The following is a 26720-nucleotide window of genomic DNA, read 5'->3' as shown; positions in this document are numbered from 1 at the left end:
ATTGGTCAGAGCAGGAAATAGGTATAATGCATATATACCTAACGTCGTTCTCTCCACTTGTCTTCTTCCCACAGATAAAGCAGTTAACTTCATCCTGCCCCGAAGACCAACAGTAAGTGGCAATTTGTTTATTTTTAAAGTGAACATTTTACTGTGACAAAGTACTTAATGCCTTGCCAGTGAAAAAACGATACCTAGTAAATGACTCTGTGGTTTTCAAGACTGTTGATAACCTATATTGAGAGTAATGATCTTAAGCTATTCTATTCTTTTTAAGCTAAGAAAGTAACATATAGCTCTAATATTAACAAAAAGCACTTTTATCTAATGTAATAAATTAGTTTTTACCTTTTGTTCTAAAATAAGCAATATAATTAATTCCTATGTCTGTGAATTTTGGAAACAATTATACCAGAACTTCCTTTAATGCAAAAATAAAAAACTATGGTTATATGTGTGTTCATACTTCCACAATAATAACTTAAGGAACACATTTGAGACTGTTCTAATGAGGTGGATGAACCCAGAGCCTATGATATAGAGTGAAGTAAGTCAGAAAAAGAAAAGCAGATGTTGTATATTAATGCATATATATGGAATCTAGAAAGATGAACTTATTTGCAGGACAGCAATGGAGACACAGATACAAAGAACAGACTTGGGAGAAGGAGAGGGCGGGAGGAATTGAAAGAGTAACATTGAAACACATACATTACCATATGTAAAATAGATAGCCAGTGGGAATTTGCTGTATGACTCAGGGAGCTCAAACTCCTTGCTCTGAGACAACCTAGAGGGGTGGGGTGGTGTGGGGTGAGAGGTAGGAGGGAGGTTCAAGAGGATGGGGATAGATGTATACCTATGGCTGATCATGTTGATGTATGACAGAAACTAACACAATATTGTAAAGCAATTATCCTCCAATTAAAAATTTTTAATAAATGAATAAAATAATTTTACTAGTATTAACATATATGGACATTATATAATATAGACATTATTAAAATAAGTATGGGAAGCTATTGCTAATAGTTTTAAATCCACCAAAACAAAGTAATAGCACCAATCTTGAGACAAAAATATTCTAAAGATTATCAACCTAAGATAAAATATCCCCTATGAAATGCAGTCAAAAAAAAAAAATTAGAAACTTTTCCAACAAAAGTCAACCTTTTCAGGCATTTATGTTTATATAAGTGATTTAAATATAATATCAGTTGCATTATTTTATATAAGGAGGGAATTTCTATATAAAATTTTATATTCCTTGGCAAATAAGAAGTGATCCTAGATAAGCAGATATCAAGAAACCACATACCTGCCTCTGATGACCTGTGAGCAGCTATTCACTTCACAGAGGAAAGGTTTTACTTTAAAATCATTTTATATTAATGCTCTTCTCCTCTGTGGCTAACTAGCATCCAGGAAGCTTAGGGAAGACATACTATTGCCAGAGAAGATTTCGTGCAAAACTAATACAATTATGTAAAGTTTAAAAATAAAATAAAATTAGAAAAGAAAAAAATAAAATAAAATAAAACCAAAACCTACAATGTCTACCTATATGATTCACACTCTGGAGAAGAATCAAAGGAAATTAAACTGATTTCAAGTTTCAAGTCTGGGAGCTCCTCTACAATAATAAGGCTTCTGAATTGAGGTCAGATTTGTAAGAGGAAGAGATAAATTGTGAGGAGGAGTGTCAGAACTCTTGAGTAATGTTTAAATCCACATAGTGCTAAGAATTCTAGTAACGTTTTTCAGTAAATTCAAGCAAAGAGGAGAGAATTAATCTTTGGGAACAAAAAATAATTGCTTTCTGGGAACTGTCAATGTAGCTGTTGTTATTTAGATATCTTTGTAGATTTCTAAATAAGATGAAGTCTAAAAGGTTTGCAAACTCTTATAGGCTGCTTTCCGTTTCACATGTAAGTGGTGAGATGAAAGAATGTGTTATAGTTAAGATTAAATATTACATTAAACTCTATTTGAAAAATAATGCATCCTATAGTTTTCTGATGTCTTCCCTGGTGGCTCGGTTGGTAAAGAGTCTGCCTGCAATGCAGGAGACCCGGATTCAATCCCTGGGTCGGGAAGATTCCCTGGAGAATAAAATGGCAACCCACTCCAGTATTCTTGCCTGGAGAATTCCATGGACAGAGGAGCCTGGTGGGCTACAGTCTATGGCGTCACAAAGAATCAGACATGACTGATTGACTAATACTTTCACTTCACATAGTTTTCTGAGCTGTGGTTAGGTATATAAGTGTGTCTCTAACTATAATGTACACATTATGTACACATGTATTAATACTTTTCATGTCTCTTGCATCTTCTGCATTGACAGGAAGATTCTTTACCACTGTGCCACCTGGGAAGTCGCCATATAATGGCACCATTATACATGGCTCACTCAGGGCAAGGGGCTTCCTGCCTGTTCACAATAGCCTATAGATTGCACAAGGTGGTACATTATTCAATAATTTTGGTTCATTTTCATACTTACACTAGCTTTCTTGGGTCATATGGCAAAAATATACTAGAACAGACTTAATCCCAGAATCCTTTCCATTTGCTGCCACTCCTTAGGTTCATTTTAGGAAGAAACAGCATTGAGAGGAAGTAGTTATACTAATTCATACTCACATAACCCTAGGGGGTGAGATGGAATAGGTGTATGAATGTAATAGCAATGTAGAATAGCCCATACATTTCTTTGCATCTGATGAAGGTTATGTTCCCCTGATGCTATCTTGCTGATACATAGCCCCAGGACAGGTGGCTAGTTCTATTGCTACAGAATTTTGCAATAATGGGGAAGCAATGATTATCTTGAGGCAAGAGCAAAAATTAAAAGGCTTGGCTATCGCTATACACTCAGGCCAGCTACTGCCTCAGGATGCAACCTCTTCCTCCACTTCACACCCATCACACACACATCAACACATACACACTAGAGGTCACGAGAGACTTACTTCTCCCCAGATTTTCTTCCTATCTTTTTGATATTTCTTGAAAGTCATGATTCTATTTTGCTTCTGTCATTCCTTCCATATCCATGTTGGAGTGAAACAAGAAGCCCGCCTATTTTGACATCCTGACTAGAATAGAAACCTAAAAATTTGCTTTGTAAACGGATCCTTTTATGAACTCTCTTCTTAAGAAAAAGCACATTCTCCTTAGTTTATAATTTGAAAATTCTTATTTCCACAAGATAGACTTATAAGGGAATGTTTGCTTGCATAATTTTTATAAATGTGCTTTTTATCTTCTAATAAGCAGTGATATCATGTCATTAGAGAAAATAATATTTTCTTTTTCAAGTGAGTGTTTCAAACTTAGCAAAGAGCCTGACATCAAGGTGAGAAAGAAATAATATATTACAGTTTAACTGTATTATATGCATTTTCACTTCAAAAAGACTTGTTCTGCTCTTAGTCATAAGATATTAGGGCTTCGCAGGTAATGCTGGTGGTAAAGAATCCACCTGCCATTGCAGGAGACGTCAAGAGATGCAGGTTCAACTCCTGAGTCAGGAAGATCCCCCTGGAGGAGGGCATGGCAACCCACTCCAGTATTCTTGCCTGGAGAATTCCCAGGGAAGACAAACCTGGCAGGCGACAGTCCACAGGGTCACAAAGAGTCAGACGTGACTGAAGCAACTTAGCATGCACATGTAAACCATCAACACTTGGAATTAGAAAATTTTCAAATCTTCTATTTGGCTTTTCTCTAGTCACACTTAGGAGAGATGACTAATCACCTTAAAAGGAAAATGATGAAAAGCAGAAGGAAAATCATGTAAGGAAAGCTGCAATGACTTCTACACAGCAAAATAACTTTTTAAGGGAAATGACTGAAAAGGAAACTAAAGTTTGTTACTAAGTAAATAGCAGCTGAAACATATAACTACATACATTTAGAAATCGTCTACATGCAAGCAGAGAACAGAAACAAGCAGATATTTTTCCTAGTTCTTTCCATTGATTTCGGTGTGACTATACCAAACATAATTGCAAGTAAATCATATCTGATCTGTACGTTCTATTTAAGGAGGCCGCTGAAGAAGAGAGGTGGAAAGGAGCTAAAAGCACTGGTCTTACAGTTGCTGATGGACCTTTATTATATTTACATCATCTGACATACTTATTTCCAGAGCCTTGTGCTATACTGGATTTTTTCCTCTCCTCCAAAAGCACCAGAATGGGTCATAGCAAAAGAAAAAGAAAACCTTTCCCTCCACTTTTGCACACATTTGGAAAGGTTCAACAAGTTCATATTCTAGGTGCTTGAATCATGAGCTACCCTAATGATATGCTGAGGGTCAGAGAGTGAATGAGAATCATATTCTGTTAACTTGAATATGTCCAGTATATTCTAGCCTGCTGTCATGGATAGTGTGCAAAACTTGATGACTGTCTGTTAAAGGAAAGAATAATAACTGAGTGTTACTGGCTTGCAGAAAAAGAAGGACCCGTTTTTCTCTTTGGCTTTCAATTCTCCTCGAGGCCCGCTTGAGCCCATTCCCTAAGGAATGTACATGTCCAGGGACACTAACCTAAGAAAGAGTCCTCTGGAGACTTAGCTTCTGAAGCTCCACCACTAAGCACATAAGGCATTTAAAAGAATGAAAATAGTAGTCTGTCCTTTCCACACTCACAGTCAAATTATAGAAAAAAAAGTCAAAAGTACATGAAAAAATTGAGAGAAATAAGATCTTGCAGATGGGTCAGAGAAAATGAGTATATAATCAAAACTTTACATGGTAAGTTTTAAAGGCTCCCATCCGGTGGCAAGATCAGTGTTTTTGGAGTTAACTTGTGAGTTTCTTTGGGAAGAGGCACTTAGAAATGCTTTTGAAGGATGTGGCTAGAATCCAGGGTTGAGGATTAATATAATCTAAGGCGTTAACGGCATATGATCAAAGGATAACTAAAGAAGCCTGGCTAGAGTTAAGGAAAATAAAAAATAAAAAAAGATTATCTAGTGAATGACGTCGCAGGTTGGATCCTCCAGGAACAATATCTGAGAGATGGAAAGTTTATCAGGAAATGTACTTGAGATCAATTCCTTTGGGAGGGAGTCGGGGGGAAGCAAAATTAGGCAAAGGAGTGATGTAGTCTCATTGGAGGCCTCGACTACTTCTGAGTAGTTCAGAAGTTGGAATGATGTTTCAGAGTTGTCTCTACTTGGAACGAAGAGGTCAGGCCTTTATATCCCACATCAGACAGCCATATGATGAGGGTGAATTAAGAAGAGAGCATGACCTTGGGCCAGGAGGCTGCCTTCAGCAAAGCCAATCCCTGAAGAGCCTGAGAGCTGAGAGATCTCTGCTGGGAGAGCAAGCATCCTAAATAATAAAAATAGTAATGATAATGCTAGGATGTGTGGGTATATGTTGATTTTTTCATGTTTTCAGATTGCTTTGATGTTATTTATCTTCTAAAACATCACAAAATCCCTGTGAGGTGACCCTATGTCACCATATTCTAACTTGATAAGTGAATATTTTCAATTTTATGTAACTAGTTAAAGATGAGCTGGGTAAAACAGTATCACCAATGATAACAACAAAATCCCAGACTTGTCAACATTTACGGCACTCTCTTTCCTTCATGACAATACCAGGTACCAAAGTTTAGATTTGCTCAGTAAAGGGCCAAGTGTCCCTGAAAAATTCAAATGGCTCTTTTTAATATTAAATTTATGTATCTGCTTTATACAGAAACAAGTTCATTTTTCTTTCCCTATTTTTCCTTTTCTGTCTTCATATTTTCATTCCTTTCACCCACCTCTTTCTTTTGCCCACCTAAAATCTAAACAAAATCAACCTTTTCCTATTGCTGTGAGTGAAATTTTAATGGTATAGAAGAGCTTAAAATTTCAAAACACTGTAGAAACACTTCTATAATTTGTATCCTTCATAGAACCCTTATAGGAATAAGCTATCAGTTTTGTGATTTCCAATCCAATTACATCCCTTCTCATTCTAGTTATTAAACAGACAAAAATACTTCGTTAAAATGCCAACAAAGTGCTCTATTATTTCAACAAAGTTACATAAATGAGGGTTATTATAATGGCCTATGTTTTAAAGTCAAGAAGGATATCCTAAGAAAATATTATTTGCACTCTCCAAGTCTTAGAAGTTTTATATTTGAAAGACAACAGAAAATAATTGACTTAATTGTTAATATTCTCTAATTTTTTTCTAATTTTCGCAAATGTGTTCAGTCATTTATTGGCTATTTATCAGCTGCAAAAAGATTTATATTAATAGTAATGTAGGACTATTTCTGTCAAGGCAGAATGCTTGACATTCTTACCCAGAACTCCACGCCTCCCACAAGTATGATACTGTTTAGTGGGAAGTGGTTATTGAGGTTAAAAAAAATCCCAAGTAGCCTAAATCTGGCAATGAGTCTGTCAGAAGGTTACTTAACATCCCTGTGTCTCATTTCTTCATTTACAGAAACATCATAATGCCTAAACCATTAGCTTCACCAAGTGGCAAAAAGAGCAACTAAGACAATAAATCTGAGAAAAGTCAGAGGCACTTTTCCAAGAGTGCCTTCACAATAATTACTTGAATTATAGTAATACAGACTGGTTCAGATGGTAAAGAATCCTCCTGCAATGCAGGAGACCCAGGTTTGATCCCTGGGCCTAGAAGATCCCCTGGTGAAGGGGGTGGCTACCCACTCCAGAATTCTTGCCTGGAGAGTTTCATGGACAGAGGAGCTTGGCAGGCTGCAGTTCATGGGGTCACAAAAAGAGTCAAACATGACTGAGCAACTAACACTCACACTTTTCACTTCACAGACTCGTTATAGGAAATGCAGAGAAGAAAATAACACCTTTTCACACGAGGATGAATTCATTCTTTTGTATTTTTGTTTAATTTTATTTCCTGTTTGCCTAGCTTTTTGTCTGATCATTTTGTAAGAGAATGGTCTGAGGTTCTATTTTTGCTGCTGTCCTCCAGGTGAATCATAATGTCTGCATTCCCAAACTCCTGAGCATCAAGGTCTCCCATATCACTATGCAATACAATTTCTTCTGTTCAGTTCAGTTCAGTTCAGTCGCTCAGTGGTCTCCGACTCTTTGCGACCCCATGAATCGCAGCACGCCAGGCCTCCCTGTCCATCACCAACTCCCAGAGTTCACTCAGACTCACATCCACAGAGTCAGTGATGCCATCCAGCCATCTCATCCTCTGTCGTCCCCTTCTCCTCCTGCCCCCAATCCCTCCCAGCATCAGAGTCTTTTCCAATGAGTCAACTCTTTGCATGAGGTGGCCAAAGTACTGGAGTTTCAGCTTTAGCATCATTCCTTCCAAAGAAATCCCGGGGCTGATCTCCTTCAGAATGGGCTGGTTGGATCTCCTTGTAGTCCAAGGGACTCTCAAGAGTCTTCTCCAACACTACAGTTCAAAAGCATCAATTCTTCGGCGCTCAGCCTTCTTCACAGTCCAACTCTCACATCCATACATGACCACAGGAAAAACCATAGCCTTGACTAGACGGACCTTTGTTGGCAAAGTAATGTCTCTGCTTCTCAATATGCTATCTAGGTTGGTCATAACTTTCCTTCCAAGGAGTAAGCGTCTTTTAATTTCTTCTGTTACCCTATATTCAAACTGGTCCCAGGACGTCCCTGCTGGTCAACGGCTAAGACTTAGTGCTCTCAACACAGGGGGCCCAGGTTCGATCCCTGGTCAGGAAACTAGGTGCCACAGGCCACAACCAAGAGTTTGCATGCTGCAACTAAGACCCAAATCAGGCAAATAAATAAATATTAGGAAAAAAACTGACCCCAAAGAAACCTGTGTCATAGAGCTTTTGTCATCTATCCATGAGAAAAGCCAAGGTATATTGCAATATGGATGATGAGTGGCAGTCAGTAAACACTTAACATAGATATGCAGCTTCAGATTTCCAATGACTACATGTTATGGGCCTTGGAATGCACTTGAAGCTAATCTGATCCTCAATATACATGAGAAAGTATATTAGTCTGCTGGGGCTGCTATTACAAAATACCACAGATTGGGTGGCTTGAGCAACAGAAATTTATTTTCTCACAATTCTCACCTGAGACCAAGGTGCCAGTATGGTCAGTTTCTGGTGAGACTTCTCTTCCCGACTTACAGAGAGCCACCTTCATGGCACACTCACATGGGCTTTTCTCTGGGTTCATGGAGACAAGAGAGACAGACAGAGAGAGGGCTTGAATGTCTCTTCTGAACTGAACACTAATTCTGTGAATTAGAACACATTCTTATAACCTCATTTAATCTTAATTACTTATTTAGGGGCCCTGATGTAAATATAGCCACATTGGGGGATTCCATTCAGCTCAGTTCAGTTGTTCAGTTGTGTCCAACTCTTTGCAACCCCATGAATCGCAGCACGCCAGGCCTCCCTGTCCATCACCAACTCCCCGGAGTTCACTCAGACTCACGTCCATCGAGTCAGTGATGCCATCAAGCCATCTCATCCTCTGTCGTCCCCTTCTTCTCCTGCCCCCAACCCCTCCCAGTGTCAGTCTTTTCCAATGAGTCAACTCTTCGCATGAGGTGGCCAAAGTACTGGAGTTTCAGCTTTAGCATCATTCCTTCCAAAGAAATCCCAGGGCTGATCTCCTTCAGAATGGACTGGATCTTCTTGCAGTCCAAGGGACTCTCAAGAGTCTTCTCCAACACCACAGTGCAAAAGCATCAATTCTTCGGTGCTAGCTTTCTTCACAGTCCAACTCTCACATCCATACATGACCACAGGAAAAACCATAGCCTTGACTAGACAGACCTTTGTTGGCAAAGTAATGTCTCTGTTTTTCAATATGCTATCTAGGTTGGTCATAACTTTTCTTTGAAGGAGTAAGTGTCTTTTAATTTCATGGCTGCAGTCACCATCTGCAGTGATTTTGGAGCCCACAAAAATAAAGGCTGACACTGTTTCCCCATCTATTTCCCATGAAGTGATGGGACCAGATGCCATGATCTTTGTTTTCTGAATGTTGAGCTTTAAGCCAACTTTTTCACTCTCCTCTTTCATCTTCATCAAGAGGCTTCTTAGTTCCTCTTCACTTTCTGCCATGAGGGTGGTATCATCTGCCTATCTGAGGTTATTGATATTTCTCCCGACAGTCTTGATTCTAGCTTGTGCTTCTTCCAGCCCAGCATTTCTCATGATGTACTCTGCATATATGTTAAATAAACAGGGTGACAATATACAGCCTTGATGTACTCCTTTTCCTATTTGGAACCAGTCTGTTGTTCCATGTCCAGTTCTAACTGTTGCTTCCTGACCTGCATACAAATTTCTCAAGAGGCAGATCAGGTGGTCTGGTATTCCCATCTCTTTCAGAATTTTCCACAGTTTATTGTGATCCACACAGTCAAAGGCTTTGGCATAGTCAATAAAGCAGAAATAGATATTTTTCTGGAACTCTCTTGCTTTTCCAATGATCCAGCGGATGTTGGCAATTTGGTCTCCGGTTCCTCTGCCTTTTCTAAAAGCAGTTTGAACATCTGGAAGTTCATGGTTCACGTATTGCTGAAGCTTGGCTTGGAGAATTTTGAGCATTACTTTACTAGCATGTGAGATGAGTGCAATTGTGTGGTAGTTTGAGCATTCTTTGGCATTGCCTTTCTTGCATCATCTTTCAGGATTTGAAATATCTCAACTGGAATTACATCACCTCAGAATTAGAGCTTCAATATATAAATTTTGGAAGGGCCCATACTTTTTCACAGAAGGCTAAGCACCTCCCATGTATCATTTGATGTTCCACTTTTTTCAAAAAAACTTAACTTCAAAATATAAACATTTTCCTTGTTACAAAATCATCATAAAATAACTTTTATGTCTAATATGCTTAAGCAAAATAATGTGTTTGAATTTAGACATTTTACCCCTGTGATGCTGAATATTTAATTCATTACAAAATTTACCTTTATAAATATTAATGTGATGAAAAAATATGCCTAAAGCTTTACCAGTGTATATTATTATTTCCTGGGTATTCCAAGAAGTTGAATTAGTGAGGCAAATGATGTGAATATATTAAGGGTGTTCATAGGATTGGGTTGGTATTAATAATACCTTGAAATGTAAGAACTGTATCTTTTATTTTTAGATCCAGAAAGAGAATGTTGCCTTTTTGGAATTTAAGACATTGTAATAAAGAGAAAGATTTGAATGGGAATGAATGGGGACACTGGGCAGAGTTGAAGAGAGCTGTTGAAATTACCAAAGAAAAGCATTTACTCCTTAGTGTATTTACCTAGGGCTCTAGGAAATGCAAGCAATGAGCCAGAGCTCTGACCGGAAAGAAGTGGCATATGTTCGCCGGTAATCCGAGATGTTAATTGGGGTTATAAAGGATTAAGCAAGGTGTAAGGAAACCAGCAAGGGCTAGTCGTTCCTTTTTTTTTTTTTAATGTCCTCTCCCTCCTGAAACTCCTGAACCTCCAACCCACCTCCCTCCCGTCTAGGCTGTTGCAGAGCCCCAGATTGAGTTCCCTGAGTCATGTTGCAAATTCCCATTGGCTATCTATTTACATATGGTAATGTATGTTTCCATGTTACTCTTTGCATACATTCCACCCTCTCCCTCCGTCTTCTCCCCACCCCCCTACCATGTCCATAAGTCTGTTCTCTACGTCTGTGTCTCCACTGTGCTTTGTGCTGAGTTGCTTCAGTCATGTCCGACCCTTTGCAGCCCCATAGGCTGTAGCCCACCAGGCTCCTCTGTCCAGGCAAGAATACTGGTGTGGGTTGCCATGCCCTCCTCCAGCTGTCTCCCCACCACTGCCCTGCCATGCAAATAATTTCCCCCGGACCATCTTTCTAGATTCCATATATATGTGTGTGTGTTGTTTTATCACAGTTGGGAAGTGTGAAGAAGCCATTCCTAGCACCTGGAGAATAGTTATATGGAAAAACTGTGGAACTAGGGCAGAATTGGACTTCCCTTGTGGCTCAGTGATGAAGAATCCGCCTGCCAGTGTAGGCGACATGGGTTGGATCCCTGGGTCAGGAAGATGCTCTAGAGAAAGAAATGACAACCCACTCCAATATTCTTGCCTGAGAAATCCTATGGACAGAGGAGCCTGGCGGGCTACAGCCCCTGGGGTCACAAGAGTCAGGTACAACTTAGCGACAACAACAGGGTAGAAGTGAGTTATTCATCATCAACATTCAATCCAGTGTTTCCATTTGTTCTTTACTGTCCCCATTGGAGGTTCAGGTCTGGGGCCAAAGCCATCATCATTCTATTGACTCCTGGTGACACAGCCTCTTTTGTTCATGTCAGCTGATGAATCTGGTGTAACTGAGATCCTTGCTTTGTGTGTTTTGTTTTTCCCCTGTGTTCCTCAGAAGCTCATGCACTAAAGATCCCAATGCGGGTCTTTGTTCCTTTGTTTTGTTTTCCCAGCGATGGCATTATTCACGGTGGTTTTGTTCCTGGCTGCTGTGTGGCTTCCATTCTTTCCTGCAAAGGGACAGGTATGGTCAAGGGTAAAAATCTTTTCACAACAACTCATGCAACTTTGAGGGCTCAGTGTTTGAAAGTAAAAAAGACTGGAGTGTCTGGTACATCGCAAAGTACTTCTCAGTTGCTCACTGCGCTAAAGTCTAAGGCTGTGGCAACCAACATGGTAGCTTCTAGCCCCGCGAGGATATGCAACACGGGAAATATGGATAGTGCGAGTTGAGCCCTGCATAAATTCAATACAGTATGATTCAGTGAACAAAATGGAGGTAAAAATCTCATTAATAATTTTAATATGATCACATAATAAACATTGTAATATATTCATCAAGTGATATATATTATACTTAACAATTTAGTATGTTTATTTTTTTTAATTAAAATCATACGTGATGCCTTAATTATATTTCTATTGACAGCACTAGTTTGTGGATTTAAAAGCCAATGATACTTCTCCTGTCCCAAGATCTTTTCTGATTTACTTTTATTTAATACATTTCAACATGACTCCCACAGAAAATTAGCAACATATTTATATGATCTCAAATTAGCAAAACTTCTTCCCACACATCACCACATTTAATTTTCATAATTACCCTGTGAGAATAATTTTAAATTAAAAGGCAAGAAAATTTACTAAAGATATTAAGTATTTTGATTTTGCCCATAATTTTACAATTAGTATATGTTAGGTAAGATGTTCTAATTATTTCTAATATGCTGCTTCACTTTAATAATCTCCCAAACAGGATCAGTCATGTTCTCCAATGATTGGTGTGGAGATGCCCATATAAGGTGTTGACCTCCTGATCAGAGAACCTCTGAATGTGAGGAGCTTTGGCCACTGCTGTCTGTTCCCCCACCCACTCTGGGCACACAAGATTAGCTAGGACTCCTCAGACCACAGGTTTCTGACATTGCATTTAACCTCATTAGGCATTTACAAATATAGCTATTGTGTTACCATAATCAAAATTTCAATCCAAATACAATATATTCATCAGCTAGGGTTTCATTCAAGTCATTTGCTGTGTTCCCAATTTCTTCCCTGAAGATTCCTTCCATGGCCCTTTCCAGTCCCCTGTTACGTGTCCAGTCCATCTCCCAGTCTTTATTGATAAAAGTATTTAAAAGGGAGATATCATTTGGGTCCTTTACACCAGTAAATGTCTCTTGATCAGATACTCTACACACCCTCTGCCCAGAGCATCTTCTCCAGATGCTTAGAAAACACAATTTATCTCTCAGTATCCCAGTCCAGACCATATGTTGTGAAATCTTTTCTAAGCTCAGTCATGAAGAATTAATCCCTCCTCCCTTTATATCTAGTAGATCCCTCCTATCATTTCAGTTATCAGGTCATAATTATCTATTTATGTCATATTGCCTATCCAATATAAACTCTTTAAGGATGAATAGATACCATCTTTTATCCACTGTACTCTCAACACTTTTCTTATCACCTGTCAATTAATAAAAACTTTATCGATGATCATTTTTAAAACCAACAAACAAAAGACATATCTTCTTCAATAGAATTTATCTACAAAGCAAGATAGGGTAAGCAACAGGAAATAATGACTTTTCAGAAACCAAATTTTGATATGCTTTGAAATGAAACTACATTTTTCAGAGTCAAAAGGACATATCCAGGGAGCTATTTTACAATTTGATATATTTAGGTTAGTGCAAAAGTAATTGTGGTTTTGCATTGTTGAACTTTGCTATTTGATATTGGAATAATACACTCTTAAATAAACATGGTTAAGCATACATCATTTTAATATGCATTTATCAAATTTTTTTGCTAATCACATTGCTTGCTGTTTATTTTGTATTTATTTTAGACTAGGGAAATGATGTTAGACAAAAAGCAAATTTGAGCAGTTTTCCTATTTGAGTTCAGAATGGGTTGGAAAGCAATGGAGATAACTCTCATCATCAACAATGCATTTAGCCCAAAAACTGCTAAGAATGTACAGTGCACTTTTTCGCAACGGGTTTGCCGCCAGGACACAGGTGTCATGAAAACCACCGTTAAACCTAAGCCAAAATGGGAAAGGAGAAGACCCACATCAACATCGTTGTCATTGGGCACATAGATTCAGGGAAGTCTACCACGACTGGCCATCTGATCTACAAATGTGGCGGGATCGACAAGAGAACAATTGAAAAGTTCGAGAAGGAGGCTGCCAAGATGGGTAAGGGCTCCTTCAAATATGCCTGGGTCTTGGACAAACTTAAAGCTGAACGTGAGCGTGGTATCACCATTGATATCTCCCTGTGGAAATTTGAGACCAGCAAGTACTATGTTACCATCATTGATGCCCCAGGACACAGAGACTTCATCAAAAACATGATTACAGACACATCCCAGGCTGACTATGCTGTCCTGATTGTTGCTGCTGGTGTTGGTGAATTTGAAGCCAGTATCTCCAAGAACGGGCAGACCCGTGAGCATGCCCTTCTGGCTTACACCCTGGGTGTGAAACAGCTAATTTTTGGCGTTAACAAAATGGATTTCACTGAGCCACCCTACAGCCAGAAGAGATACGAAGAAATTGTTAAGGAAGTCAGCACCTACATTAAGAAAATTGGCTACAACCCCGACACAGTAGCATCTGTGCCAATTTCTGGCTGGAATGGTGACAACATGCTAGAACCAAGTGCTAATATGCCATGGTTCAAGGGATGGAAAGTCACCCGTAAGGACGGCAATGCCAGTGGAACCACCCTGCTTGAAGCTCTGGATTGCATTCTGCCACCAACTCACCACAAACCCTTGCGTTTGCCTCTCCAGGATGTCTATAAAATTGGTGGTATTGGTACTGTCCCTGTGGGTCGTGTGGAGACTGGTGTTCTCAAACCTGGCATGGTGGTCACCTTTGCTCCAGTCAATGTAACAACTGAAGTGAAGTCTGTAGAAATGCACCATGAAGCATTGAGTGAAGCCCTTCCTGGGGACAATGTGGGCTTTAATGTCAAGAACGTGTCTGTCAAAGATGTCCGTTGTGGCAATGTGGCTGGTGACAGCAAAAATGATCCACCCATGGATGCTGCTGGCTTCACAGCTCAGGTGATTATTTTGAACCATCCAGGCCAAATCAGTGCTGGATATGCACCTGTGCTGGATTGTCACACAGCTCACACTGCTTGCAAGTTTGCTGAGCTGAAGGAGAAGATTGATCGTTGTTCTGGGAAAAAGCTGGAAGATGGCCCTAAATTCTTGAAATCTGGTGACGCTGCCATCGTTGATATGGTTCCTGGCAAGCCCATGTGTGTCGAGAGCTTCTCTGATTATCCTCCCCTGGGCCGTTTTGCTGTGCGTGACATGAGACAGACAGTCACTGTGGGTGTCATCAAAGCAGTGGACAAGAAGGCAGCTGGAGCTGGCAAGGTCACCAAGTCTGCCCAAAAAGCTCAGAAGGCTAAATGAATATTATCCCCAATACCTGCCACCGCAGTCTTAATCAGTGGTGGAAGAACAGTCTCAGAACTGTTTGTCTCAATTGGCCATTTAAGTTTAGTAGTAAAAGACTGGTTAATGATAACAATGCATCGTAAAACCTTCAGAAGGAAAAGAGAATGTTTTTGTGGACCATATGTTTTGTGTGTGGCAGTTTAAGTTATTAGTTTTTAAAATCAGTACTTTTTAATGAAAACAACTTGACCAAAAATCTGTCACAGAATTTGAGACCCATTAAAAAAAGTTTAATGAGAAAAAAAAAAAAAAGAATGTACAGTGCAGCAATGGCTCAAGAAGTTTTGCAAAGGAGACAGGAGCCTTGAAGATGAGGAGCACAGTGGCCAGCCATCAGAAGTTGATTGACCAATTGAGAGCATCATCAAAGCAGATCCTCTTAAAACTACATGAGAATTTGCCAAAGAACTCAACATTGACCCTTCTATGGTCATTCAGCATTTGAAGCAAATTGCAAAGATGAAAAAGCTCAGTTAATGGGTGCCTCTTGAGCTGACTGAAAATAAAAAATATCATCGTTCTGAAGTGTCATCCTCTCTTTTTCTATGCAACAACAACAAACCATTTCTCGATAGAACTGTGACATGCAACAAAAAGTGGATTTTATACAACAACTGGCAATGACCAGCCCAGTGGTTGGACTGAGAAGAAGTTCCAAAGCAATTCCCAAAACCAAACTTGCACCCCAGAAAGATCATGGTCACTGTCTGGTGGTCTGCTGACTATGTGATACACTGCTGCTGCTGCTGCTAAGTTGCTTCAGTTGTGTCCGATTCTGTGCTACCCTATAGACGGCAGCCCACCAGGCTCCCCCATCCCTGGGATTCTCCAGGCAAGAACACTGGAGTGGGTTGCCGTTTCCTTCTCCAATGCATGAAAGTGAAAGTGAAGCCACTCAATTATGTCCGACTCTTAGCGACCTGGTGGACCGCAACCAACCAGGCTCCTCCGTCCATGGGACTTTCCAGGCAAGAGTACTGAAGTGGGTTGCCATTGCCTTCTCCTATCCGATACACTACAGCTTTCTGAATCCCAGCAAAACCATTACATCTGAGAAGTATGGTCAGCAAATCGATAAGATGTACTGAAAACTGCAACACCTGTGGCTGACACTGGTCAACAGAAAGGACCCAGTTCTTCCCCACAACAACACATGAGCACATGTTGCACTACCAACACTTCAAAAGTTGAACAAATTGGGCTATGAAGTTTTGCCCCATCTGCCATATTCACCTGACCTATCGTCAACCAACTACAATTTCAGGCATCAAGACAACGTTTTTGCAGGGAAAATTCTTCTGCAACCAGAAACAGGCAGAAAATGCTTTCCAAGGGTTCACTGAATCCCAAAGCAAGTATTTTTATGCTACAGGAATAAACAAACTTATTTTTTGTTGGCAAAAAATGTGTTGATTGCACTGGTTCCTATTCTGATTAGTAAAGATGTATTTGAGCCTAGTTATAATGATTTAACAGAGAAGGCAATGGCACCCCACTCCAGTACTCTTGCCTGGAAAATCCCATGGATGGAGGAGCCTGGTAGGCTGCAGTCCATGGGGTCGCTAAGAGTCGGACACGGCTGAGCGACTTCACTTTCACTTTTCCCTTTCATGCATTGGAGAAGGAAATGGCAACCCACTCCAGTGTTCTTGCCTGGAGAATCCCAGGGATGGGGAAGCCTGTTGGGCTGCCGTCTACGGGGTCACACAGAGTTGGACACGACTGAAGTGACTTAGCAGCAGCAGCAGCAGCATAATGATTTAAAATTCATGGTCTGAAACCACAATTACTTTTATACAGAGATTGGTATTTCACATTGGCTGCTGCTGCTGCTGCTAAGTCGCTTCAGTCGCATCCTTGCTAATTTAGGAATCGATAGCTGGGAAAGCGCCCAGTCTGGGAGTACCATGAATTCAATATTGGTCCCTGTCTTTAGGAACATACAAACAGGCAGGGGAAATGGACACATAATGAGATCGTGGCAATAAAGTGTGGTGAGACCCAGGTTCACAGTATTTGTAGAACTTTGAGGAGACTTAGCACTGGGGCAGGGGGAGAATAACTTATCCCAGGGTGTCAGGGAAAATCAGCAAAAGGCCCTGTCTGGGCTTACAAAATTTTGCTCATGTACATATAGCATCAGACTCTTCTGTAAATTGAAGTCACCAAATTGTTCAGACTTTCTGAGAACTATTCACACACCCTACTCTACCTCCAGACTCAAGCCTTCCCAACATACATGCAAGGATACACCAAAAATATCAGCACCTGACTTAATATCCTGTTAATTATATTTCTGTTACTAAAAGGAACAAAGTCAGCAATAGTTCATTAATTGGAATGGCATTGCTCCCTCCAAATTGCTTTGGAGATTTTTTTGTAATATTGTTAAACTGTCTTTTGAGAGACCCCATAAAGTCTGTCACATAATAGGTAGAATTATTTACTGGAGTATTGAGTGCACTTGGACTCCACCTAAACATGGTTTCCCTAAATACACACAGCGTGTCAGTTCAAGGTTCCCCGAACATCTAAAACAAGGGTTCCCAACCTCCAGGATCTAGGGTGGAGCTGATGTCATAACAATAGAAATAAAGTGCACAATAAGGTAATATCCTTGAATCATCCTGAAACCATCTCCAACCCCCCAGGTCCATGGAAACATTGTCTTCCACGAAACTGGTCCCTGGTGCCTGAAAGGTTGGGGACCACTGGTCTAAAAGGAGCCACCTACCTCCACCCTTATCACTCCCTTTCTGCAGCCTGATTGAGTGTGAATGAGAATGTTCAGTGGCTCCAATCTTGTAACTTTGTCATTGTGTTTTCATTCATATGTCTAGAAAGCTCACACTGAGATGTCCCTTCATTCTAGAAAGTGACATTTATAGCCTCAGAGGTGTTTTTATTTTTTGACTGCACCATGCAACTTATGGAATCTTAGTTCCCTGAACAGTGATCAAACCCGTGCCCCCTGAAAAAGAAGCACAAAGTCATTGGACCACCAGGGAATTTCCATCGAGGCATTTTTAATCATCACGGCATGAATTACAGCCTGACTCTTAAGATTCAACACTCTTTCTTTCTTAAAATTATAGTTTGGGCTCAGATTCATTGGCAGTGCTTAATAATACTGACTTGAACTGAACATGTCTGAAAATAATCTTTTTTCTCTTAAATTAACTTACACATTCTTCTATGCAATTTCAAAACTTTTAAAAACTAATCCTAAGCTGACTTTCCTTCAGGATCGACGTTTTGCTGATTTGTCAAACACCCTGAAAAATGTCCAAACTGAGATTGTAAACAAACACAATGACCTAAGGAGAGGAGTCTCGCCACCTCCCAGTAACATGCTGAAGATGGTAAGAAGCAGACACATAAAGAAAGTGGCTTGAGCTGGCTGTGGTAAGAGCTGGCACCTAGTAAATTACATCTCTTAAGAACCTTTCAGTTTTGGAAGTTCTGGCTCTGCTTTGTTATTTCATTTGAGCTGTGTAATGGACAGGGAAGAAATTCTTCTTTTAAATTCCACATACTATTTTTTGCTTAAAAATCATACTTCCTCCTTCTATATTCTATTCACTAGAATAGTTTAATCTGTCAGAATCTATAATCTATCATGCGTATTTCAGAGTTTACCATCTTTGAAAGTGGAATTTCTCCTCCTAAAAAGAAAAAAATGCATCTACATACATACATATACAATCAGTATGAAGTTTCAGGGTGCCCATGGAACCCCTGAAGCCTCTCCATGAACCCTGCCGCTGAGGTTAGTATATGCCTTCTGACCTTAGTAAGCTGACTTTTAGATACTTTCACTAGGCTTTTTCTGTTGTTTTTTATAAAAACAGCTTTCTCGTAACTTCTGTGGCCTGTGTGCTCCCTTCCTTCTATTTCCCCTCTGTACAGTCATAAGTACAATACCTTCACCCACACCATCCTCATGATTAATGTCCACGCCACCTGGGCTGTAATTTATGACCTAGCCCTTTTCTAGAAGATACGTTATAAATAGGGGAAATCCAAGTTTTGTTAACTTTAAGGAAGAAAACATAAAAATATCTTACCACTGCAAATGTTACCACTTCCTCCCCCAAAAAATGGCCAAACATCTTCTGAGGTGCCCTCTTGCCACTCTGAAAGGGCCTGTGCAAGTGAGGAGACTTCATTAGCTCACTGTCTCATTAGTCTCCTAAATTTTGCTTTATTATAGTGAAGCAACTTGTCCAGTTTTAAGGGCTATTTAAATTGTGGGGGGCAGAAGTAAAAGCAAATCCTTAGATATCAGTGAGAGATGTCTTTCTGCTCAGTATTTCTTCTAACCCTAGGTTATTAGGGTTATTACCTTTTGATCTAGGGCAAATAACAGCCCACTTTTCTAGGTCCAGTACTGAAGGCCACATGTCTCCCAGATGTACCTACTAAAAAAAAAAAAAAAGGAACTAAGAGTAAAGTATGCCAGCTCAGTACTATAGGAAAAATAATCTCAACATCTCCGTGTGTTGATCAATATTTAGAGAGGACTATTACTAAAAACTGAGGTGTGTCTACTGTGCCATCAAAAATAGACCATTAACTCTCCTAGATTTTTTGATTACTTAGGGTAGATGTATGATTTTGTGGAGAAGAAAAAGACACGTGAAAAAGATATCTGTGACTATCATGATAAGCAGAAGATGCACATAGAGAAATTTTGTACTCATATAGACTAGTCCACTATTCAAATCATAAAACTTATGCTCCTTTGTAATTTAAGTCATTGAGTGCATCTGTTTTTTCTCTTCTTGTTTTAGCAATGGAACACCACGGCAGCAGCAAATGCCCAAAATTGGGCAAACAAGTGCCTTTTCAAACACAGTAAGAAAGAGGATAGAAGAGTAGGTATGTAATTTAATATTTTTGTTGAGTCCATGAACAAGCAAGACCATAAGGGCTATTTTTGACCTTACATTAAGAAAGCTTTATGAATAAATGTTGCTTCTAATGCTGCCTTTTTCAATTTAAAAACTCTCTGCAGGAGAAAGAACTCCGAGAAGTACCACATTGTGCGTGTTGTGTGTTTTATATTTTACAAAAACTGGCTCACACAATATCGTATTTGTGCCTCTTAACCATTGTCTAAGTAAAGCAGTCATGAGTCATCTCTTCCTCTATTTTATAAAATAGAAAACAGTTAGAGAGAAAACAGCTTTTATTTTTAAACCTATTTATATTTGTATTTATAACATATGTTTGATTAAATCATTTTGATGACAGAATGTCAAGTCTTTTGTATATTCTGGGTGCCTGCCATACAGTCATTACTATATAGATTAAAAACCTGTTAGACATGACTTCTGCATCAGGAAACAGAAACAATGAGATGAAATATCTTATTATTAAATATTAGATAAAATATTTACTGAAATGATCAAAAATGACATAGATTTAGGCAAGCCCAATTTGAAAGAAGCAAAAGACTTACCTGTTTTAAATGTAGAACTGTCATTGTTACTTGTATTTTTTTACTATAATTTAGTGAAATCAGGAAGAAGGATGACTATATTCAGTAGAAAATTGGAACAAATTTTCTTGAAGATCCCAATCTACTGTTAAAATCTTAGCTTCTTTCTTTCCTTCTTAAAGGATTTATCCAAGAGTAATTTAGTTTGCACTCCCTTAAAGTAGCATGTAGACATTATATTTAAAGCCATCTAATTCAAAATATTCAACTTGAAAATATATTGAGATATATATTGAAAATATCTTGAAATACTTCTGTTGTGCTACAAGGCACTTCTTTCCGAGTAAGAAATTATTCTCAAAGAATAATTTGAGAATTTGGCCTGCGATGCTCTTATTTGCTTATTAAGGGGAGACTCATAATCTTTGAAAATATTGTCTCTTCTAGTGCCATTTGCTTCATATTGGGGTTTTTAATTAAAGGCTGAGTGCTAGCTTTTTTTCAAAGTTCATACAGAATAGCAATCATAAACATTTATTTAGGGTCCTATGTATAAAACAATCTTTGATGAATGTGGGCAAGAGTCAGAAATTGAGTTAGTCTCTGCCTTTAGCATGCAAAGCAGAGTATGCATTAATGCATACACTCATGAAAATTTAAAGTGTAAACAAATGAATCTAGGGAGAGCAGATACTAAAGAAAAAAAAACTTGATGTACTCAAAATTGTGCACATTGAGGCCATTCTTAAGGTGTTAAGCACATCTGGCTTCTTTCCAGCTTATAGCTGATGAGAAACTCCCTCATGGATTAACAGCTATGAGCACTGCAAAGGACAGGGACTTTGAATGTTTTATGGCTTTCCCCATGAATGATCTGTTTCTTCTCAGGTACAAGGAACTGTGGCGAGAATCTCTTTATGTCAAGTTACCCTTCTACATGGTCTAATGCAATCCAAAGCTGGTATGATGAGGTCCATGATTTTGTTTTTGAAGTAGGGCCGAAGAGTCCTCAAGCAGTAATTGGACATTTCACCCAGGTAAGGGAACAGATAAAAACATTCTGACATCAATACTTTAAAAAGGAGGCTTCTCCAAATTTTGACTGATTCCAATGTTGAACTGCAAAGAAGATCTCAAATGGGTAAAGAGCAGTTTTACTATGTTGTGGGTATTTCAGCCGTGAGCTGTGATTTGTCAAAAGCCTGCACACTTTGAATGCGGAAATATACCCTGTATTTTTCTTACTGCCTAAATGGATTAAATAGTGAATGTACATGGAAATGTAGTATTTTAAAAGATTTTTAGGGAATTTCCTGGCAGTCCAGCAGTTAGCATTCAGCACTTACACTGCAGTGGCCTGGCTTCCATCCCTGGATGGGGAACAAAGATCCTGTAAGCTGCATGGAGTGGCTAAAATAAAATAAAAATAAAAGGTCAGTACTTCTACTCAATAATTTAACTAAATATATTCATAAGGTATGCAGAAATACAATATATCAGTAACGTTCTTTTCAGTTTTATATTTCTTATTATAGTTTTTTAAATATATTTTCTTCTCTAATGTACTCTCCTATCTTCACTTGTGTGCTCATAGATTGTTTGGTACTCATCTTTCCTTATTGGATGTGGAGTTGCCTACTGCCCCAAACAAAGTCTAAAGTACCTCTATGTTTGCCAATACTGTCCTGCGTAAGTATGTGCTTTCCCGTTTGTTGTCAATACATAATGCCATCAGCGATCTAATATTTGAACATTGTTATGTAATGGACAAACCAGACTTTTAAAAAAGAATTTTTCAGTAGAGGGGAGGAGGGAATAAAAGTTTAGAAGAGTTTTTTAAATTTGAGGCACAACCAATTTCTCCCTGTCTCTTGATGAATATGTTTACCTCTTGCCAGCACGTGGGGGTGCACAGCCTTACCAATTCCATCAAGTTTACTATGAGGTAGAAACTGTTACCACACTGAAATGCACTCTGTAAATTTTAGAGCCTATTATTAGCCCATTTCGGCTCAGGCTGTTAGACTAGGGTCAAGAAAGTAAGTGCACATGTGAATTATTCTTACTTTGCATTGGGATCTGAGTACACTTGGGGAATGTTAGTTTTTCAGTCATTTGACATGATTTAAAACCCTGAAAGATATTTAGGCCCATATGATGATGGATGCTTCCCTTGGAGCATAAATTAAACTTAAAAAACGAAAAACGCTTGACATTTTGTATTTCAAATTTCAGTGGTAATATTGTTGGCAGACAACATGTCCCTTACCAAAAGGGAACACCTTGTGGCAGCTGCCCCAATCATTGTGACAACGGACTATGCAGTAAGTTTGAAATCATTAACCTGCTAATATAAATGACCTGACATGGCTAAGCATTAGAAAGTATTCTGAATGTAACCAACTTCAGCAATGCCTTCCTCCAAAAGGCAAAATTAAAATTATTCAACAGAGTGCCTTTAAGCAAAAAGTTTACACTGTTGAGAATTCTTACTTGCAATGCAGTCGGTTACTGTACATAACCTAAAGAAACATCAATCACCAATGGATATCTGTAGCTGTGTTGAACCCGTGACATATTGGCTTATCTGAAAAACTTTCTGTGGGAATTAATCATTGCAACTGAATATGAACTTTCTTTTCATCAAAGTTAATGCCATTATAGCAAAGATGGAATTTTAAAAAGAGAAATATGTACAAGATGTGATACCACAGAATACAACTTAACCCGGAAAGACATATTGAAAATTATAATTCCTTATATGTGAATGAGTTCATCATCCTAAATTCCTCATTTTTCCCATAGGGTAATTTAATTATCAAATTTAGTTTAATGAACACTTGTATTTTTGTCTGCTAATAACTTTTATATGCTTTTAAAATGTCAATCAAATCTGCTTATAGTGTTATTAGCTCACATAAACTTCAAATATATCTTAGCAAAAGGAGTGAAATTAATGTCATATAATGTCTTATTCCATGTTGTTGTTAATAGAAGTACAGCACTGGTATTTTTGTTTAGTTGGCGTATGTTATTATAATTATTGTTAATAATGCAATTAACCCATTAACTGAGATTTTTACCTTTTAAATGCATTCACCAAACTGAATTACAGCACTCTCTCTGGAAGAATTGCTCAGCCATAATTCAGAATAGTGATGATATCAAAGCTTTGTATAAATTAACTACAGAAGAAAATAATTACACCTGGGCTCAATACTATTTGTTGAGGAGCTCGGAATTTATCCTAGTAGTAACGAGCAACCAATTGAAAGATTTCAAATGGAAGAATGATGAAATCAGAATTGTGTTTTACAAAGAGCTCCTGGCAATAGCATGCAGGAACAAATGGATGGGAATCCAGCTTGGAGACTGTTCAAAAACATGGGTTTAAAAGCAAATATCTTTATTCCATGAGGGCAAAATGAATGAAGAGAAATGGACAGTGATAAGAAATAGGAAGAATGTAGAAGAGCCAGTGTTTCTTACCTGTGCTTGTTGCACTCTGATGAAAAATAGGGGGAAAACATAATCAACTATACTTCAGTTTAAAAAGAAAGAGAGAGAAACTAGAAATATAGAAGGGAATGAGTTCGGGTTAATTCCTAGTGCCTGGATTAAATTATGCCACTTCTCTGAGTCTGGGTGAAAGGAGGGGAGAGTTGGGAAGCAATACTATAAAACTGCCAAGTTTGTAGGTAGGATAATGTACTTGGCTTGAGATGTGTTGAGTCTATGGCCACTGAGGGACATCTGAATGGAAATACCCAACAATCATGGTGTAATTTCCTTTTGTTTTTGCAACTTTGCACCCACATCTTCTTACAATGATTTCTTATTCCTGAAAGAAAGACTAGTAGTATTAGAGTCTACAGCAACAGAGTCCAATATAACTTTTTGCATTCATGGAAATGTTAAATAAGTGTACTGTCTCTTAAAGTAGCCCTTGGCCACATTGGTTATTGAGTAGTTAGAATGTAACTAGTATCACTAAGGACCTGAAATTTATATTTTATTTTATTTTAATTCAATTAGGTTTAAATGTAAGCAATCACCTGTCTAGTGCTGATCATTTCGGACAGTGCAGTTCTAGACAGATTCATTTAAATTCACCGTACTCTGTTTTCTGAGGAAGGAAAAGAGGCCAATTCATTTTAGAAACATTTCAAAAGATTAAAATTTTAAAATAAACGATGAGCTAATTGATTAGTTTAACTAAGAGACCTTATGTGTCCTTCAAGCTACGAAGTGCTCGTCACAGTGTGATGATGCCAACATGTTTGCTCAATTTTCTCTTTCTCACTCACATTGAATTCACTGTTTGTGTTGCTGCTGTGGAGGAAAATGATAATGAAGTGATTACTTTCTTTGCTTTTATTCCAGCCAATAGTTGTGAGTATGAAGATACCTATTCTAACTGTGCATCTTTAAAGGAAACATGGACCTGTGCCTCTGATTTTGTGAAGACCAATTGCAAGGCTGCCTGCAATTGTCAAGGCAAAATTTATTAAATTCCAAGCACTGACTGAGCAGGGCTACATGATGGAAGGCTGCATCGTCTACTCAGATTTGATATTTACTAACAAGGAAATCACAGACATGTTTGTTAGCTACAAATTTGATTTCAAGTAGTAAAGAGTCTTTTTCTCCTGGATCTGCTTTTTATTTTACAGAATTCTTTTTCATACAAAAAAAAATTAATGTAACCTAATCTATGATAACAACTTTGGATTTTGATATAAATTGGGTGATGTAAATTTAATTGAATTTAATCAAGCTGAAGATTCTGAATGTTGTATTCTCTTACAAATATGATCACTACAAATTTGAACTGAAATTGAGAATCATGTGTAAAATCAACAAGCTACAAGGATATTTTGTATGGCACAGGGCATGTAGCCAATATTCTATAATAACTATAAATGGAGTATAACCTTTAAAAATTGCAAATCGCTATGTTGTACACCTGAAACATATAATAATTGTACATCAATTATACCTCAAAAAAGCCTGAGGAGGAGGTAAAGAGTTATATCAGAAAACTCGGGAGCCCCACGGCCTGGGAGATGGGACAGAGGAAGCTCTGATTTAGAACTCACTTTTCAGCTCCTACAAGCAATGCCCAGACCAGCTCGCCTGCCAGTCTAGGGGTGTTCTCCCAGGCTCCAAGGCTTCCTGCTTCTCCTCCATCTCTCAAAACCTGGCTTGGGGCCCTTGGCTTGAGGGTAACCCCATGCTGGGGACTTGCTAAGTCAAAAAAAAAGAAAGAAAGAAAGAAATTGAGAATCATATTTCTAGAACAAGATGTATGAAAAGGTCAGAATGTGATATCATTGTCTCATGAATCCTGAACTACAGTCCTCATTCCCAGTCCCAATTTATAGCTAAACATGTTCAAAGATACATATGCTCTCTTTAATTCTTCCTCTCCCAGCCACCCTCTTCCCACTGATGTCTCCCATTTTTACAGTTAAATTCAAATCATTCTTCCTAAGGTAGCCTCCATCTTCATTTTGCCAAAATCAGTGAAGACTTTTGGGTTTTCATCTGCATAAATTGCACAGTAGAATATGACCATGCCTTCTTTTTAAAGTCTCTCTTCTTTTATACAAATCTTCCTTAACGAAAAATTCAAAATAATATATTTTGAATATACCTCTTCCTTCAGGAGGTAGAACTTTGTCCATCCGCTATTGAGTCTGTGCTGAACTTTGGGACTTGCTTCCAAAGCGGAAGGTATGAACAGTGGAGAAATCTGGCAAATAACATCTTAACTAAGTGATCAAAATTCCACATCATTACTGACTCAGTAATGAGCCATATGGATTCACATATCACCGTATATGATATAATTAGAAGAGATATCACTTCTGTGGTTCTCTTTGCAACCCCAGTCTTATTATGCAATAAAACATCAAGCAAACCTAAATAGAAAATACCTTGATCAGGACTCCTCAAAGCTGTCAAAATCATGAGCAATAAGGAAATTCTGAGAAAACATTACAGACCAGAGGAGAATAAGGAGACAGAACAACGAAATACAATGTGAATCCTTGTATCAGATCCTGGAACAGAAGGGGGACATTAATGGAAAATTGATGAAATCTGGAAAATATCCAGGGTATTTTTAACAACAGTGTTGGTTTCTTAGTCTTGATCAATGTACCAGATAGATGTAAAATGTTAATGTTAGGGGAAACTGTAACTGGGTAGAGAGTGTATGGGAATTCTCTGTACTATATTAGCTAAATTTCTGTAAACCTAAAAATACTCCAAAATAAAAATGTTGGTTACTCA

The 26720-nt window shown here is 38.5% G+C and overlaps 2 protein-coding genes and 2 long non-coding RNA genes across 4 annotated transcripts; 2 read left to right on the top strand and 2 right to left on the bottom strand.

Annotated features, from left to right (window-relative positions):
* LOC133236386 (cysteine-rich secretory protein 3-like) lies at positions 1-26720 on the top strand. The gene is made up of 8 exons (XM_061398390.1): positions 1-112; positions 11443-11513; positions 18226-18342; positions 19774-19861; positions 21312-21460; positions 22018-22112; positions 22659-22747; positions 24807-26720. Exons 2-8 carry the CDS (start codon positions 11445-11447, stop codon positions 24932-24934), a joined length of 735 nt encoding a protein of 244 aa, XP_061254374.1. The 5' UTR covers positions 1-112; positions 11443-11444; the 3' UTR covers positions 24935-26720.
* LOC133236388 (uncharacterized) lies at positions 3288-8507 on the bottom strand. The gene is made up of 3 exons (XR_009732865.1): positions 8094-8507; positions 5599-5669; positions 3288-3763 (listed from the first exon to the last, which is right to left on the bottom strand). It is a non-coding gene; the product is annotated as an uncharacterized LOC133236388 (long non-coding RNA).
* On the top strand, positions 13481-15239 carry LOC133236383 (elongation factor 1-alpha 1-like). The gene has a single exon (XM_061398387.1). The coding sequence runs from the start codon at positions 13553-13555 to the stop codon at positions 14933-14935; it is 1383 nt and encodes a 460-aa protein (XP_061254371.1). The 5' UTR covers positions 13481-13552; the 3' UTR covers positions 14936-15239.
* On the bottom strand, positions 21454-24749 carry LOC133236387 (uncharacterized). Its single transcript, XR_009732864.1, has 3 exons — positions 24648-24749; positions 24479-24549; positions 21454-21833 (listed from the first exon to the last, which is right to left on the bottom strand). It is a non-coding gene; the product is annotated as an uncharacterized LOC133236387 (long non-coding RNA).

This window comes from Bos javanicus, chromosome 23, assembly GCF_032452875.1.
Source record: "Bos javanicus breed banteng chromosome 23, ARS-OSU_banteng_1.0, whole genome shotgun sequence".
Lineage (NCBI taxonomy): Eukaryota > Metazoa > Chordata > Mammalia > Artiodactyla > Bovidae > Bos > Bos javanicus.
Note: the sequence above shows the minus strand (reverse complement) of the source record. Positions and strands in the feature narration are given on the sequence as shown.

What these genes read in the sequence shown, in the direction of transcription:
- LOC133236383 (XM_061398387.1), top strand. Translation starts at nt 13,553, where the DNA reads ATGGGAAAGGAGAAGACCCACATCAACATCGTTGTCATTGGGCACATA.
- LOC133236386 (XM_061398390.1), top strand. Translation starts at nt 11,445, where the DNA reads ATGGCATTATTCACGGTGGTTTTGTTCCTGGCTGCTGTGTGGCTTCCA. An exon ending in TAATTGGACATTTCACCCAG is followed by an intron (nt 21,461 to 22,017) that starts GTAAGGGAACAG and finishes GTGTGCTCATAG; the next exon opens with ATTGTTTGGTACTCATCTTT. An exon ending in TTGTGACAACGGACTATGCA is followed by an intron (nt 22,748 to 24,806) that starts GTAAGTTTGAAA and finishes CTTTTATTCCAG; the next exon opens with CCAATAGTTGTGAGTATGAA.